Raw genomic sequence first — 15,484 nt, 5'->3', positions numbered from 1 at the left:
CCGCTGAGGGACCCCAGAAGCAGGTTCAGGGCCACTCTGTGCAAAACAAGCTGCACAGTGGAAGTAAGTATGATATGTTTGTTATCTAAAAAAAAAAAAAAGATCTGAACCTTTAGTGTCACTTTAACAAAATGGAAAGTAAATGAAGAGAAGAGGCATGCAAATCAATATTTGGTGTGACCGCCCTCTGCCTTCAAGCATCAATTCTTCTAGGTACACTTATACACAGATTTTGAAGGAACTCGGCAGGTAGGTTGTTCCAAACATCTTGGAGAACTAAGCACAGATCTTCTGTGGATGTCGGGTGCCTCAAATCCTTCTGTCTCCATGTAATCCCAGACATACTCCATGAAGATAGTTCTTAATGGGGGTTGAAAACCCTTGTGGTGTTTCACCTTAATGTATTAAGGTGAAAACCTCCTGTGATGCAGCTGCCCCCCTTTTTTACTTACCTGAACCCGGTCTTTCCAGCGACGGGATGAGCACACCAGCGCCAGCCAGTGTCTCAAGTCCTCATTGGATAGATTGATAGCAGCGCAGCCATTGGCTTCCGCTGCTGTCAATCAAATCCAATGGGGGCTTGGCAGAGTCCTGCTTTCTGTGTCAATGGAGAGTGTCCTGAGGGAGAGCGGCTCTCCGGGGCACTCGAGAAGAGGAGGAGCCAGGAGCGCCGCTGAGGGACCCCACAAGAGGAGGGATCGGAGCCACTCTGTGCAAAACCAACTGCACCGAGGAGGAAAGTATAACATGTTTGTTTTGTGTTTTTTTTTTGTTTGTTTGTTTTCCTACTGAAAAGGGGATGCTCTGCTTGTCTGTCACATTTGGCACCTTTCGTGGAGGACGGAGTGGGTACATGGTTATGCCAGGTTCCCACTTCTGGGTGAGTTCGCCGTGGCAAACGCAGCCGGAAGTACGCCCCCCCTCCTTCTTTCCATGCTGCTGGGCCATTACCAAAGCGCAATAGGTGACTGGCTGTAAAGCCAAGATGGTGTTGGCTTTAATGACGTTGGTTGTATATTTTAGGGGGGGGGACTTGTCCTGCTGCAGAATAATTTTCGAGCCAATCACATGCTTAAATATCTGCCTATACTTCTAAGCATTGAGGGCACCATTTGCTTTCCATTTTGTTAAATGAGAAGTGATAAAGGCTACTTTCACACTGATCCACTGCAAAAAGCATGTGTTTGATGTGATTTTACTGTGTTTGCGATGTGGTTTTTAAAGAACATGTGGGTCTTTTTTTTTTTTTTTTTCCCCCTGCATTTTTACCATGTTTTCCAATGGATGGCCGCCAGCACCCACTGATTGGTGAGGAGACAGACTGGACGGATTTCTGCGAGTGTAAACAAGGCAGGGCTCTGTCCTGATGTGGTGGTTTTTGTTTCTCTGTAAAGCAGGGAATAAAAACTGTTACATCCCTTAGGGCCTTTTCACGTGGGGGTGTCGTCGGCGGTAAAGCGCCGCTATTGTAAGCAGCACTTTACTGTCGGTTTTACCCCCGCTAGCAGCCGAGAGAGGGTTAAAAACCACCACAAAGCGCTTTGCCGGTGGTAAAGCCGCGCTGTCCCATTTATTTCAATGGGCAGGAGCGGTATACACTCTGCTCCTTCACCACTCTGAAGATGCTGCTAGCAGGACTTTTTTTCCCATCCTGCTAGCGCACCGCTCCAGTGTGAAAGCCCTCGGGGCTTTCACACTGGAGACAAAGCAGCGGCACTTTCCGGTTGGTTTATTAGCGCAATAGCGACTGCAAACCACCCCAGTGTGAAAGGGCCCTAAGTAAAAGCGCCTCACAGTACACATATTGAGCACACGTTTAACCCTCTGATCACCCTAGATGTTTAACCCCCTTCCCAGCCAATGACAGTACAGTGACTGTGTATATTTTAGCACTGATCACTGTATTAGTGTCACTGGTTCTCACAAAGTGTCAGATTGCCCGCAATGCTATCACAGTTCCACTATAAGATGCTGATCGCCACATTCCTAGTTTTAAAGGAAAAAAAAAAAAATTGCAGTATATATCCCATAGTTTGTAGATGCTATAACTCTTGTGGAAACCAATCAATATACTTGTGTTGGGATGTGCAGAATCGTGCCGCTCTAATTTGATTTAAATCAAGTCGATTTAAATCACTAGTAAAAAGACTTGATTTAAATCATAATGTTTAACCACTTGCCGCCCACCATACAGCAGAATGACGGCGGCAAAGTGGTTTCAATATCCTGACTGGGCGTCGTATGACGTCCGCAGGATAGTGAGCCACTGCGAGCCCCCGGGGGCGCGCATCACGACGATAGTTGTTGCGGGGTGTCAGTCTGACACCCCGCAACACCAATCTAGGTAAAGAGTCTCTGACGGAGACTCTTTACCACGTGATCAGCCATGTCCAATCACGGCTTATCATGATGTAAATAGGAAAAGCCAGTGATCGGCTTTTCCTCACTCATGTCTGACAGACGCGAGTAGAGGAGAGCCGATCGGCTGCTCTCCTGACAGGGGGGGTCTGTGCTAAATGTTTATCAGCACAGCCCCCCCTCGCATCCCACCCAGGACCACCAGGGAAGCCCCCCAGGTCCACCAGGGAATCCATCCATCCACACTGGACCACCAGGTATGCCCCCTAGACCCCCAGGGAAATACTAATCTGTGCCCAGGCAGCTGCCAATCGATGCCCACTCACAATGTCTACCACTGCCAGTGCCACCAGGGATGCCTATCAGTGCCACCCATAAGAACCCATCTTTCCAGCCTTTCAGTTCCTATCAGTGCCCGCTCATTGGTGCCACCTCATCGGTGCCCATCAGTGAAAGAGAGAACTTATTTACAACATTTTTTAACAGCAACAAAAGCAAAACTTTTATTTTTTTCAGAATTTTCGGTCTCTTTTTATTTGTTTAGCAACAAATAAAAACCACAGTTGATTAAATACCACCAAAAGAAAGCTCTATTTGTGGGAACAAAATGGTAAAGTAGTTTGCGTACAGTGTTGGATGACCGCGCAATTGTCATTCAAACTGCGACAGCACTGAAAGCTGAAAATTGGTCTGGGCAGGAAGGTGTATAAGTGCCCGGTATTGAAGTCGTTAAAGGGCAACTGTCATCTCTGTCCCTCAGCAGCTCCTCCTCTGACCCGCTGTTGACTCGCCAACAGTCCTATTCACTTTAATGGGACGGCTGGTGATGCGGCAGTGACACAACACAAGGTGAGGGACTTGGCGGCAGCAGGTGAGTGGATGGCCCGCTAACAGGCGCTGCCATGATGGATCCTAAATGACAGGTGCTCTTTAAATGTAAGCACTTATTCTTGCTGGCAGTTAGAATCGTTATTTGCAAGCAAAATGAAGGTTTCCTATTTAGAATAATAAGCTGTCAGGTTAGTAAAACAGCAATTTTTTTTTTTTTGCCTATGGCGTGCATGACACACCCAAAAACTTCAACCGGTGCCAAAAAAATGTGCACGCACATAAAGAGTAAAACACAAAAAAGAGCAAACGGGTACACAAATGTGCCTTTCCCTGAATCCCCGGGGCGTTAGGCTCCAGACGGGGACAAGGGTACTTACAGTTGGTCCATCTGGCCGAAACCAGACGGACCCCGTTCTCTGAAGGGACTGCCGAAACAGACCCACCCAAGTACTAGGTGAGGCTCCCCCGAAGGGAGACCCCATGGGAGAGGGCCAACTAAGTCAAAAGGCCATGTCCACCCCTTCCCAAGACTTTAAGGGCCGGCCCGAGGACCCACTACCCTACTCATCACACAACAAACTGTGTACAAATACAAAAAGTGACAAACATAGGCTTAATAAATAAAATAAAGTGGAGAAGGAATAAGTGAAGAGGAGAGTGAAAAGGTGGCCATTGTGTGACACAATGACCAGGCCCTCCGGCCAGGATTAAAGAAATTCCTCTGGTCCCAGCCAAAAGGCCCGGCCTGCCACCCCTGGACTGCCACTCCAGGGGCACATACTCCGTAGGCTTTCAGGACCAACCCTGACCAACGACCCAGACCACAGCTGCCCCCACTCCAGGCAGAAAGGCACGAAGTTCAGGGAGCTTGGTGAGAGCCCTTTACCATCAGGCTCCACCGTCGCTCACATCACTCCTTCCTAATTACATTCGGGAAATACTAACCATCCCCCCCCTCAAAAAGGGGAGTAAGCGTTCTCTCCCGAATAACTGTCCATAGCTAGAGCTACCACAATCTAGGCCAGAAGGCCAGGGACCCAACCCTCCGGCCAGACCGAGATGCAGCACCCTTCCGGACGGCTCAGACTCAACCATCGGCCAGCCCCCAGTATCTGTCGGGCAGCGTGGCATAGTCACTGCTGAAACCACCTTTCCAGGCACTATAACACCATTGGAATTGCTGGCCCTCCCCAACGAGAGTAGCACAGCGCCTCCTCTGGAAACGGATAAGAACAGATGCTACACTTGATCTTAGCCAAAAGGCCGAGAAGCGATAGTAAAACAGTGATATCAGAACCGATTCAATCATACAGTTTGTAGTGTACAAAGTTTTGCTAAACAATGGGATAAAGGAATATTCCTGAACTTTGGTTTAGCTCATGGTTACTGTGAAATTGTGTGAATGCATCAATGCAGTGCATGTTATCTCAGCTTGCAGAGCTTGGATTCACTGAATGAGTTAAACAAAAATGTAAATATTGCAAAATATACAGTTTCATGCTACATAACTAAGCTAAATTTCATGCTGAATAAACTCAATTAATGTATCTTAAATAGAGAACTATCTTTAGATAGTTTTAGTCCAAAAACATTTTAAAATGATATATATATATATATATATATATATATATATATATATATATATATATATATATATATATTTTTTACACTTTCGCGCCTCACATAGACTTCATGTTGCTGGTGTAGATCTCGTATCACACTCTATATCCTATATAGCACAAAACACCCCACATAGCCATATATATATACCATGTTGTCAAGTGTACGTGCCTTGTATCCGTATGTAGACCATTATATCACACAACGCCTTATGTACACAATGTTGTTATTGTCAATAAAATGTTAGGCTTGTCACCCATTGTGTAATACCGATGTCTGGACCAACGGGTATATTTTTCTGCTTTTTGTCTCTGGGGTCAGATTCAAAGCCGTTGGCGCCATGTCTATTTTGTATCGAAGGTCTAGGTGCGGACTTGATCTCTGTTCCCTTATGAGTTTTTGAAGCTCATCATCCTGTTCTGTGTGTTCGTGGATTCGTTTGGCTCTAGATGCAATTCATATTCATTCACAACAAATGGTGGCCTTGCGAGCTGCCCAATTGATACGCAGGGAGGTGTCTGACGAGGATTGGTGTAGGGCTGTTTCCACATCCTTAAAGACAATGGGGTCGTTAAGTAATGAAGCGTTAAGGCGCCATGAAGAGGGCCGTGGTTTAGTCCATAGGTTCAACACCATCTAAACTGGAGGGGATGGTCCAACCATGGAGTATAAATAATTTTGACTGATGAAACTAACTGGGAAGATGTAAATAAGCCATCTATTTTCGAATGTTTTGTGTACATGAGAATAGAAGGTGTAGTCCCTCACCGTAGGGTGGACGTCCCTCCAAACATCCATGAGATCATGGGAATTTAATTTTTGCACCAAGGGGCCACTTTGTTTGGGAGTAGGTTTTAAAGTAGAGCTGCATGATTCTGGCTGAGAATCACAATTTTTTATTTTATTTTTTTCAAATTGCGTTTTAAAAACCACTGCGCAAATACGGTGTGACATAAAATATTGCAACAACCACGATTTTATTCTCTAGGGCAGGCATGTCCATAGTGCGGCCCGCGTTCCGGTTTCAGATGGCCCGCCTGGTCATTTTGACATGTATATCTTTTGTGGCCCCCAACGAATCCCCGAGCGCCGGGGGCCACAAAAGATCTACATGCTGGCTGCCTTGGTGGGGGCGGGACAAGTGCCGTACAGGAGTATTTCCTGTTTACACGGCGACCTCTGTAAAAGGAAGTCCCGTCTCCTGCGCTCCCATTGGACAACTGTTCTGTCCATCACAGGAGGCAGGACTTTCTATTAAAGAGGCCGCCATAAAACAGGAGTTTCTCCTGTATGTCTGTCGGCGCTCGTCCCGCCCCCTCCCTGTCTCCTCCAAGGCTGCAGAAGTGCATGAATCAGGCTGCACTGATGGCAATGGTGAGGCTGCGTTCAGGGCGAGGTGGGTGCTGCATTGATGGGCACTGACCCTTATTTTGCTTCACAGTTCTTTATTTAAAATTTTTAAGATTTTTTTTTTTTTTTTTTTTTTTTTTCCTGAATCTTCCCTCTTAAAGTTAAGGTGCGTGTTATTTGCCAATAAATACGGTATATCCAAATCATATGCCCGAGCTCATCTCTTTACTCACACACAGCCACAAAGGCAAGAGAATTCTTGTTGGGCAGTGTATTAGTGCTCGAACAAACACACTTAGACTGAATTTTAATGGTTCACAGAATGTCAGGCAAAATGGTCGGCCCTCATGCATGTTCACTTCATCAAATGTGGCCCTCTTTGAAAAAAGTTTGGACACCCCTGCTCTGGGGTCTCTGCTAAAAAAAAAAAAAAAAAAAAAAATAGATCATGTTTGGGTGTTCCAAGTAACTTTCTAGCAGAAAATGTTTGAATTTACTTTTAAGCAATAAATGTCAGAAAAGGTTTGGGTCTTTAAATGGTTAAAGCGGGGGTCCACCCACACCGCCAAAAAAAAAAAAATATTAAAAGCCAGCCGCTACAAATACTGCAGCTGCTGACTTTTAATACATGGCCACTTACCTGTTCCAGGGTCCAGCGATGTCGGCAGGCGACGCTGAGAACCCGCTCGGTTCTCGCCAGCTGCCGCCGCCATCCTAGGTGAGGGAATCAGGAAGTGAAGCGTTGCTTCTTCACTTCCCAGTTCCCTACTGCACATGCGTGAGTCGCGCTGCGCGTAGCAAGTGGTCCCCGCTCTCTCCTGGGAGCTGTGTGTTTCCCAGGAGACAGCGCGGTGGGGATGGGAAGAGGCGTAGACTCCCATGGGAGTCTATGCCGGAAGTGGGTGCAAATACCTGTCTTAGACAGATATCTGCACCCCCCTCCCCCCTGAAAGGTGCCAAATGTGACACCGGAGGGGGGGAGGGTTCCGAAAAGCGGAAGTTCCATTTTTGTGTGGAACTCTGCTTTAAACTTCCTTCATTTACACACTGGAGTTCTTTCCTTTAGAACGAAAATATACTTTGTTTCTACTTATTCTTCCTGTTGTGATAAAACTTGGCAGGCTGCCTGGAATTTTTTTTTTTTTTTCCCAGCTGTGAGAACTCTCTGCACTTGTTAGAAAGAATCGTGACAAGCTGTTTTGAAGATCGGGAAGGGAAAAAGATCGCTATTTCGATTCTTGGCGATTAATCCTGCAGCTCCTTCTTTTTTTTTTTTTTTTTTTTTTTTGTCAATTTATGTGGGATGAATTTGGTCCAGTGAAGTGTTACTGTTGCCACCTAAAATCAATGACCCACCACATGAGGGTATTGGGTAGATTTTTTAGTAACCTTGTGTGTTCTATATGTTTGGATCCGATTTTAGATGTGATACAAATGTGTTTTGTATTTTTAGGAACATTACCAATCATGGCGAAGAGGACGAGTATCCTGGAAGCACAAGGCATGAAAAAACCATCCATTACCCGCGTGCGTGTAGCAGTCCGCTTGAGGCCGTACATGGATAAAGGGGAGGATAAAGTCTGTGTCAGGGGCCTGGACTCCCATTCTCTGGAGATTATCAACTGGAGGAACCAGATGGAGACCATGCAGTACCAGTAAGATTAACTATCACCCTATTCAACATAAAGTAAATGTGGATGTAAAGTCAAGTTATAATTTGGGGTCCATGTGTGCTTGAGTCAGAAAAAATGCCAAACTCTGGCAGGAGTGTCGGGGGGGGGAGCTCATAGCTTGTATTGCACAAGAGTTTATGGGCATTTTACTTTTATAAGCGTTCCCCTGCTCGTTTTTCAATGTGCTTGAAAACTTCAAACGCTCCTAAAATGCAACCTCGTATCTAGCTACCAAACCTATTGAAGGTTCTAAAGGAGTATGGAGAGCTATCAAACTTTAAGATTAATCTAAATAAATCAGAGATATTAAATATAAGCTCAAAAGAAGAATATAGCCCTCAACAGGAATTTCAGTTTCCCTGGAGGAAGAAGGGAATTAAATACTTGGGGATTAAACTTGCAGCGTCACTGGGGGAAACTTACCAGGCTAACTACATACCCTTGTTAGATGAAGTAAAAGCAGAGGTAAAGAGAATAGCATTACGACCCTTGTCCTGGATCAGCCGGATCAATGCGTTAAAAATGATTATATTACCCAAAATATTATATAAATTTCAGATGCTACCTATATATTTACCCCCAGAATATTTTAGGGTGCTCAAAAGTTTGGTATCAAAATTGATCTGGCAGAATAAAAAAAAACCCAGGGTCTCCCTATCAATCCTACAGAGGGAAAGATAATGGGGGATTAAGTGTACCAGATTTCAAAAAATATTATGAAGCTGTGGTTTTGACTTGATTGGTTGAATGGACTAAGGGAAGGAGTGAGAAAAGATGGGTTAAAATAGAAAATATGGCAGACGCAAACCTAGGGAAAAAATATTTGGACACCTTCACAACATAGAGCACTTGGGGTTAATACATTAAGGTTAACTAAAAATGTTATGAGGATATGGGATGAGTTGCACAAACAAAATAAATGGGAATATAATTCACCACTAATGTCACTAAAATAGAATAACTATTTCACGCCAGGGAAGAGTTCGATGGGTGGAAATTTGCAACTTAGACATATAACACAAAAAGGAAAAATTTGTTCACTACATGATATGAAAATGAAAAAAAATTGGTTTGTTTTGAATGAATGGCGGTATTTCCAACTCAAGCAGTTTGTAATGGCGTTACCATTGAAAGGGGGGGAGGATTTGACACCTTTTAGAGAGGTTATGCGACACAGGCACAGCAAAGGGTGGCATTTCACAGTTATATAACATATTAGTAGAGGGAAGGTAGTTGGAAGTCCCGAAGTTTATAAGAAAAAAAAAAATGGGAGGAAGAAATAGGTCAAAGGGGAGAGAATCAAGATTTAGGGAAAACTTTTAAACTGGTACACGGATCCTCTGTTAATGTTAAAATTGAAACAAACTATAAATGTTTAGCAAGGTGGTATAGGACCCCAGATATAACGGCAAAATATCATATGGGGCAAATGACACAATGCTGGAGGTAGGGCTGGGAGATTTTCTTTAAAAAAAAAAATCTTCGATTCTCTTAAAAAAAACTTGATTCACGATTCGAATCGAGTTTTTTTTTTTTTTTTTTTTTTTTTTTTTTTTTTGGAAATCACGCCTGTCCCGAGGCGCTGCGGGCATGAGCTTTTAGGCGAGGCCACGGCTTCGGCCTAGTCCGCGGCGTCCGGCCTCGCGGACTAGGCCGAAGCCGTGGCCTCACCTAAAAACTCCTTGCCCGCAGTACTTCAGGCCCGGCGCGGTGTCCGCGCCGTTCCGGAGGCGCTGCGGGCATGAGTTTTTAGGCGAGGCCGCGGCTTCAGCCTAGTCCGCGCCGTCCGGCCGTAGCCGCGGACTAGGCCGAAGCCGCGGCCTCGCCTAAAAACTCATGCCCGCAGCGCCTCCGGACCGGCGCGGTGAAAAAAAAAAAAATCTAAAAAAATCGATTTGCTTAAATTTTGAATCGATTTGACCTCTCAACTCGATTCAAGATTTAAATCGATTTTTTTCCCAGCCCTAGCTGGAGGGGATGCAAACAGATGGGATCTCTGTCCCCATATTTTGTGGAGCTGCCCTAAAATCAAAATATATTGGGGGGGAAATATTGAGATATATTAGGATTGCCAGGGCCGAGTTACCTGAAGATCCCTGGGTATGCCTATTCCATGGAGTAGAAACGCCAGTCAAGGAGTATAGGAACTCGATCCTGATGCATCTGTTAGATGCAGCGAAGAGTTTGATCCCAAAAAAATGGAAGATGGTGGATGGCCCAAAAATAAGCGAGTGGCTTGAGAGAATAGATGAAGTCTGTAGGTTAAATCTTCGGTTCTCAGAGGAAGGAGGGAGAGAGGGGTTTCTTAAAAGATGGGGGGGGGAATGGAAACTGTTCAAATTGACTAAAGAATATAATGATGCAATGGTCTAGGGGTAGGGAATGAGAAGAGGGAGGGTTTAATCTAGGGGAAGGGATGGGAAGGGAGAAGTGGGGTAATGTATGTATTTTATTTATAAACGTGTAATATTATCCTCTGGTGTGGCTCCAGGGATAAGGATGGTTTTTATCTGTATTTGATATGAAAATTTAGAAAAATAAAGATTAAAAAAAAAAAAACGCTCCTAAAATGCTGCGTGTTTCTAAGCATTTTTAATTTTTCTGCCGCAGTGCTCCTCTTAAAATACGCCTGTAAACGCCCTAATATGCATGAACCACATAGGCTAACCTAGAAGTGTTTCTACAGGCTGAAGAGTAAAATGCAAATTTCCTGTATAAGCATCTTTATTTATTTATTTTTTTATGCCCAGTGTGCATGGACTTTTAAAGGCATTTTATATAATACCAACATTTTTTGCTGCATATTGTACATTCATATTCGTTCCTGCCCTCAAGGAGTTCACAATCTCTAAAGTCTTTACCTCACATGAATGCGTACCAGGGCCAGTTAACTGAAATGTCTTTGGCTACGTCCATTATTTCCTCTTGCCGACCGCGCATTGTAGCTTTACAGCTATGGTGCGGGCCAACTGCGCAGAATCCCGTGTATAGATAAGTGTCTCTGCTCTTCTGTGTAGGGGGCGCTGCTTGTGTTGTGATTAGTCACCGCACAAGCTGATCAGGGGGTGCTGGCCAGTGGATGACCGCCGGTGTTCTATCAATTTCTCCAAACCCATCAAACTCCAACCACGTCGCTTCCGGTTTATTTAATCCCTTGCTAATTGGAGATTTTGATGAATTGGTCGTTGGACACAACACAGACAACCGAACAGAGTTTGGTACAGGAAGATTGAGCTGTTTTGACAGCACAGCAACTAATGGTGACAAAGTTTTCACCGCCTCGGAGGCGGCCATTTTGTTTGCTAGTATCAGAGCGGAGTAAGAATCTCTGCTCGTAATATCCTGCACCGGACTCTATTCGGTTGCCGGTGTTGTGTCCAATCACCAATTCGTCAAACTCCAATTACTGCTGGTTTCAAGAAACTGGAACCTGCCCCTCCCTCTTGTCAATCATCTGGGACATGACAGTTCTCAGATTGAGTAGCCAATCGCTGCGCCGCTCGCCCATGCGCAACGGGTGCCCGGCTGTGAAGTCACAGCCGGGCGCCCACAGTTACAATGTTGGCCCCGCCGAGCGGGGCTTCGATCCCCCGCATTGCTGGACCCTGGGACAGGTAAGTGTCCGATTATTAAAAGTCAGCAGCTGTGGTATTTGTAGCTGCTGATTTTTTTTTTTTTTTTTTTTTTTTATAATGGGAACTCCTCTTTAAGGAGGGTTTTTTTTTTTTTTTTTTTTTTTTTTAATTGGCAGTTTTATAGCAGAAAGTAAAATTATAAATATATAAAGCGTGTGTGTGTATCTTTGTGGGAAAAAGATATAAATGTAATTTATGTACAGCGTTGCATGACCTGGTCATGCAAGGGTGTAAATCTTCCGGAGGTCAAGTGGTTAAAGCTCTTCTCCATGCACATGCTCGCCCCCCAAAAAAATGATTGCCGTAGGTATAAATCTAAAAGCCCAGATTATTTTATATATGTGGGGACATACTGGGTCCTGCATCATCTTGCTTCCTACAGCAGAGTGGCAAGGTTCCTTCCACTGTCCACATTGCTACCTTGGAGCTTTGGGCACTTCTATTGGCTGTCAAGTAGCAGGATACCATCATATGCCCCTCGCTGGCACCTTAGACTTTGCGGCACTGCAGCTTTCTCTTAAACTGCACTGGGGCAATGTCATAGCAACAGGATGGTTTAGCGCAGGTAAAGACTGCTGCGCCAGTGAGGGGCATGTGGTGGCAGACTCAGGTTGGCAAAACGGGAGCAGGGATGTTTTTTGAGGAACAATCGGTAGAGGATATACATTTGCCTAGAAATTGGCTTTGACAATGCTTGCCCTGGAAGCTGTACAGGAGAAGTGAGCTCAAACTAAAAACAAGCTGTGCAAGTTGAATTAAATTTTTCTGGATTGAGTAGCCTTGGGCTACTGTCACACTGGGGCTGCCCGAGTGGTAGCACTAAAGCGCAGCTCGTTTTAGCTGCGCTATAGCGCTGTTTAAGCGGCGCTTTTTGGCCTCTAGTGGGGTGCTTTTAACCCCCGCTAACGGCCGAAGGAGTTACAAGTGGCCGTGTTGCGGCGCTTTGGATGCACTGCTCATTCATTTCAATGGGCAGGGCTTTTTGGGAGCGGTGTATACACTGCTCCCAAACCGTCCCAAAGATGCTGCTTGCAGGACTTTTTCTAACATTCCGCAAGCGCACTATCCCAGTGTGAGAGCACTCGGGCTAGTGAGATGGGAGGCAGTTTTCAGGTGCTATTTCTAGCGCTAAAACGTCTGAACACTGCCTTCAGTGTGAAAGGGGTCTTGGGTTACATGACTGACGGGCCTCAACCTAATATAGGGACTATAGTTTATCTGGCTGTACAGACGTGGAAAGTGACATTTTCTGCATAGGTTTTTTTTGTTTTTTTCAGGTCAGTGTATTGAAGTAATTAAGTCAGCATGGCAGACAGAAAACTTGCATTTTCTGAAGTCATCAGTAATTAGGGGCCCCTCGACAGGTTTCTGTAAGCATTTGTGGTTAAAATGATTTCTAGCAAGTTAGGTCACGCTGTGTTCATACTGTGCCATTTCCTCCTTGCAGGTTTGATGCATTTTATGGGGAAGCTGCTACTCAGCGGGAGCTCTACACCGGTTCTGTGTACCCGATTCTTCCACACTTGCTTATTGGACAAAACGCCAGCGTGTTTGCCTATGGGCCTACAGGAGCAGGTTGGTATCGCCATCACAAGACTTGACTGATTCTATCACTGTCTTTAGCATAATATAACACTTGCATTTTATTGTCTTCTGTAGGGAAGACACACACAATGCTGGGGAACCCGAATCAGCCGGGTGTCATCCCTCGGGCTGTTAGAGATCTGTTACAGATGACACGGGCAGCTACTGAAGAGAACTGGACTTACTCTATCAGCATGTCTTATGTGGAGATTTACCAGGAGAAGGTAAGTCACCCATTCCTTCGCCTCTACTGCTTTAAGTCTGCAATGATCAGTCTGCTTAACTAGCGTTTGCGTACACCGAAGCACATCCACACATTTTGATATTGCAAATTAAAGTGCTATTTTAAACTGGACCATAACAAGGATGCAAATTGTGGTTTCAATCTTAACTTTCACTGATCTCCAATACTTGTACTTGTACTTGTTTTGGGTCAGTGGTCTTGAAGCCAGAGATTGCTACTTGAGCCTGTTGGTCTCTCTAATCCATTGGTGTTTATTGACCAGGTGATGGATCTTCTGGAGCCCAAGAACAAGGATCTTCCTATCAGAGAGGATAAGGACCATAACATCCTGATTCCTGGTGTGACACAGAAAACACTTAACAGCTTCTCAGACTTTGACGAGCATTTCATCCCAGCTAGCCAGAACCGCACAGTGGCCTGTACAAAACTAAACGACCGGTCCAGCCGCAGCCATGCCGTCCTACTCATCAAGGTAAGGCCTGCATAGAAGCTGGACACTAAGTCTGCTTTGTTTGCAGTAATACTAGTCAATGCCAGTCCTATAGTGTTGCTGTGTATAGTTGTGTTCCTACTATATTTTTCAGCTTTATTTGCACACTTGTCACATAGACTTTGCTCAGGCCCCATGCATTAAATTGTGGGATAGGTGTGAAATATGGCAATATGTTCCAGCAGCAAGGTAGGAGCTTCCCTTCCCACTCTGGAACAAAATGGAGCTGGGCTGAGCTGGTTACAGGGTGCTTTTGTTTTCTATAAATTGTTTAATTTCATGATTTTGTGAAATCATCTGTCCACCTTGGCCAATCAGAGGAAGCTTTGTATTCATTCTAAGAATACAAAGCTCCCTGTGAATCGCTGAGCAACACCCAGCCCAAATTTTTTACCCCTGAAGTGGGAAAGAGGAATTCCCAGTTTCACTGCCAGAACACAGCGCTGTATACTGCCCCTAGAGGCCGAGGATATATACAGTGTGCCCAGCTGCTGCAACTGTTACTGAAGGTTAGGGGTAGGCAACCTGGGGCCCTCCAGCTGTTGCAGAACTACAAGTCCCATCATGCCTCTGGGAGTAATTGTAACTGCCAGCCTTGCAAATGCCTCATGGGAAATGTAGTTCCACAACAGCTGGAGGGCCCCAGGTTGCCTACCCCTGGTGAAGGTAATGGTTCCTTTAAACCATAATTCAAATTATGTGTAGCGCTGCCATTTACAAACATTAAAAACCTGTTAAGTACCTGTTAAGTATAATATAAAAAGTTTTGTGTAACTTGCTGTATATATTTAACCACTTCAGCTCCGCAAGGTTTACATTATCTCCTATTTGTGTGGAAGTCAGTGGAAAGGTGCTCTCATCCTTTGATTTTGGAGATCCCCTTTTGACAGGATCTGATATGAAAAGCTCTCATGTGAACCCAGACATTCTGCATTAATATTTATTTGGGTGCGAGTTGCTATTAACTAACTGCAATGAGTTGTTTGCCATTAAAGTCTCCATTACACTGCCTAGCTAAACTTCCTGTGTGAATTTAAGTGGCAATTATGTGCACTCAGATTTCATAGTATTTGTTAAATGTGTGATTTACTGTGCGGTGACAGTCCTGTGTGTAGGGCAGACGCCAGCAGGTGGCAGCAGGGTTCTACTTATTGCCATGTTTGGTTTTGGCCGCAGTCGAGTCTGTTTGATTTTATATAGCACACTAAAATTCCACTCAGTACCTTCCCTGAAGGAGCATTTATGGATAAATACACTATATGGCAGAGGTCTGCAAACTGCTTTCTGAGGGCTGGGCACTACCCTTCTCTTTCCTTTATCTGGCCCTTGGGACACTTTTTTTTTTTTTTTTTTTTTTTTTTTTTTTTTCCCCACTAGTCCTCCCCATTGACGCCAACGATGGGGGGGGGGGGGGGGGGGGGTCACTAGTCCTCCCCATTGACGCCAACGATGGGGGGGGTCACTAGTCCTCCCCATTGACGCCTGGACAATTTCTCCTCCCTATGGCCAATCTGGCACCCCTAAAGTCTGAAGGTCCATGAACTGGCCCTGTGTTTTAGAAAGTTTGGAGACCCCTGCTATATGGCATAAAACCTTGTTAACCCCTGACATCACAACTGCACTATATGGCTAAAATTACTTGGAAATGTTTGTTTCCAGTAGAGGGGACTGTTAATACTATGGCATACAAAGACCTTTT

General features: G+C 44.9%; 1 protein-coding gene and 1 pseudogene across 2 annotated transcripts in view; one reads left to right on the top strand and one right to left on the bottom strand.

Moving 5' to 3' along the window:
• KIF22 (kinesin family member 22) overlaps positions 1–15,484 on the top strand; it is a 40,716-nt gene that overhangs the window by 3,535 nt on the left and 21,697 nt on the right. For both annotated transcript variants that reach the window (XM_073635987.1, XM_073635986.1), the window contains exons 2-5: positions 7,613–7,814; positions 12,915–13,042; positions 13,127–13,275; positions 13,558–13,767. In XM_073635987.1, the coding sequence (XP_073492088.1) occupies positions 7,627–7,814; positions 12,915–13,042; positions 13,127–13,275; positions 13,558–13,767 (675 nt within the window). In that variant the 5' untranslated portion in view covers positions 7,613–7,626. The remainder of the gene's footprint in view (positions 1–7,612; positions 7,815–12,914; positions 13,043–13,126; positions 13,276–13,557; positions 13,768–15,484) is intronic.
• Positions 4,384–4,464, bottom strand: LOC141101856 (U2 spliceosomal RNA; annotated as a pseudogene).

This window comes from Aquarana catesbeiana, linkage group LG06 (assembly GCF_042186555.1).
Source record: "Aquarana catesbeiana isolate 2022-GZ linkage group LG06, ASM4218655v1, whole genome shotgun sequence".
Taxonomy (NCBI): Eukaryota; Metazoa; Chordata; class Amphibia; order Anura; family Ranidae; genus Aquarana; species Aquarana catesbeiana.
Note: the sequence above shows the minus strand (reverse complement) of the source record. Positions and strands in the feature narration are given on the sequence as shown.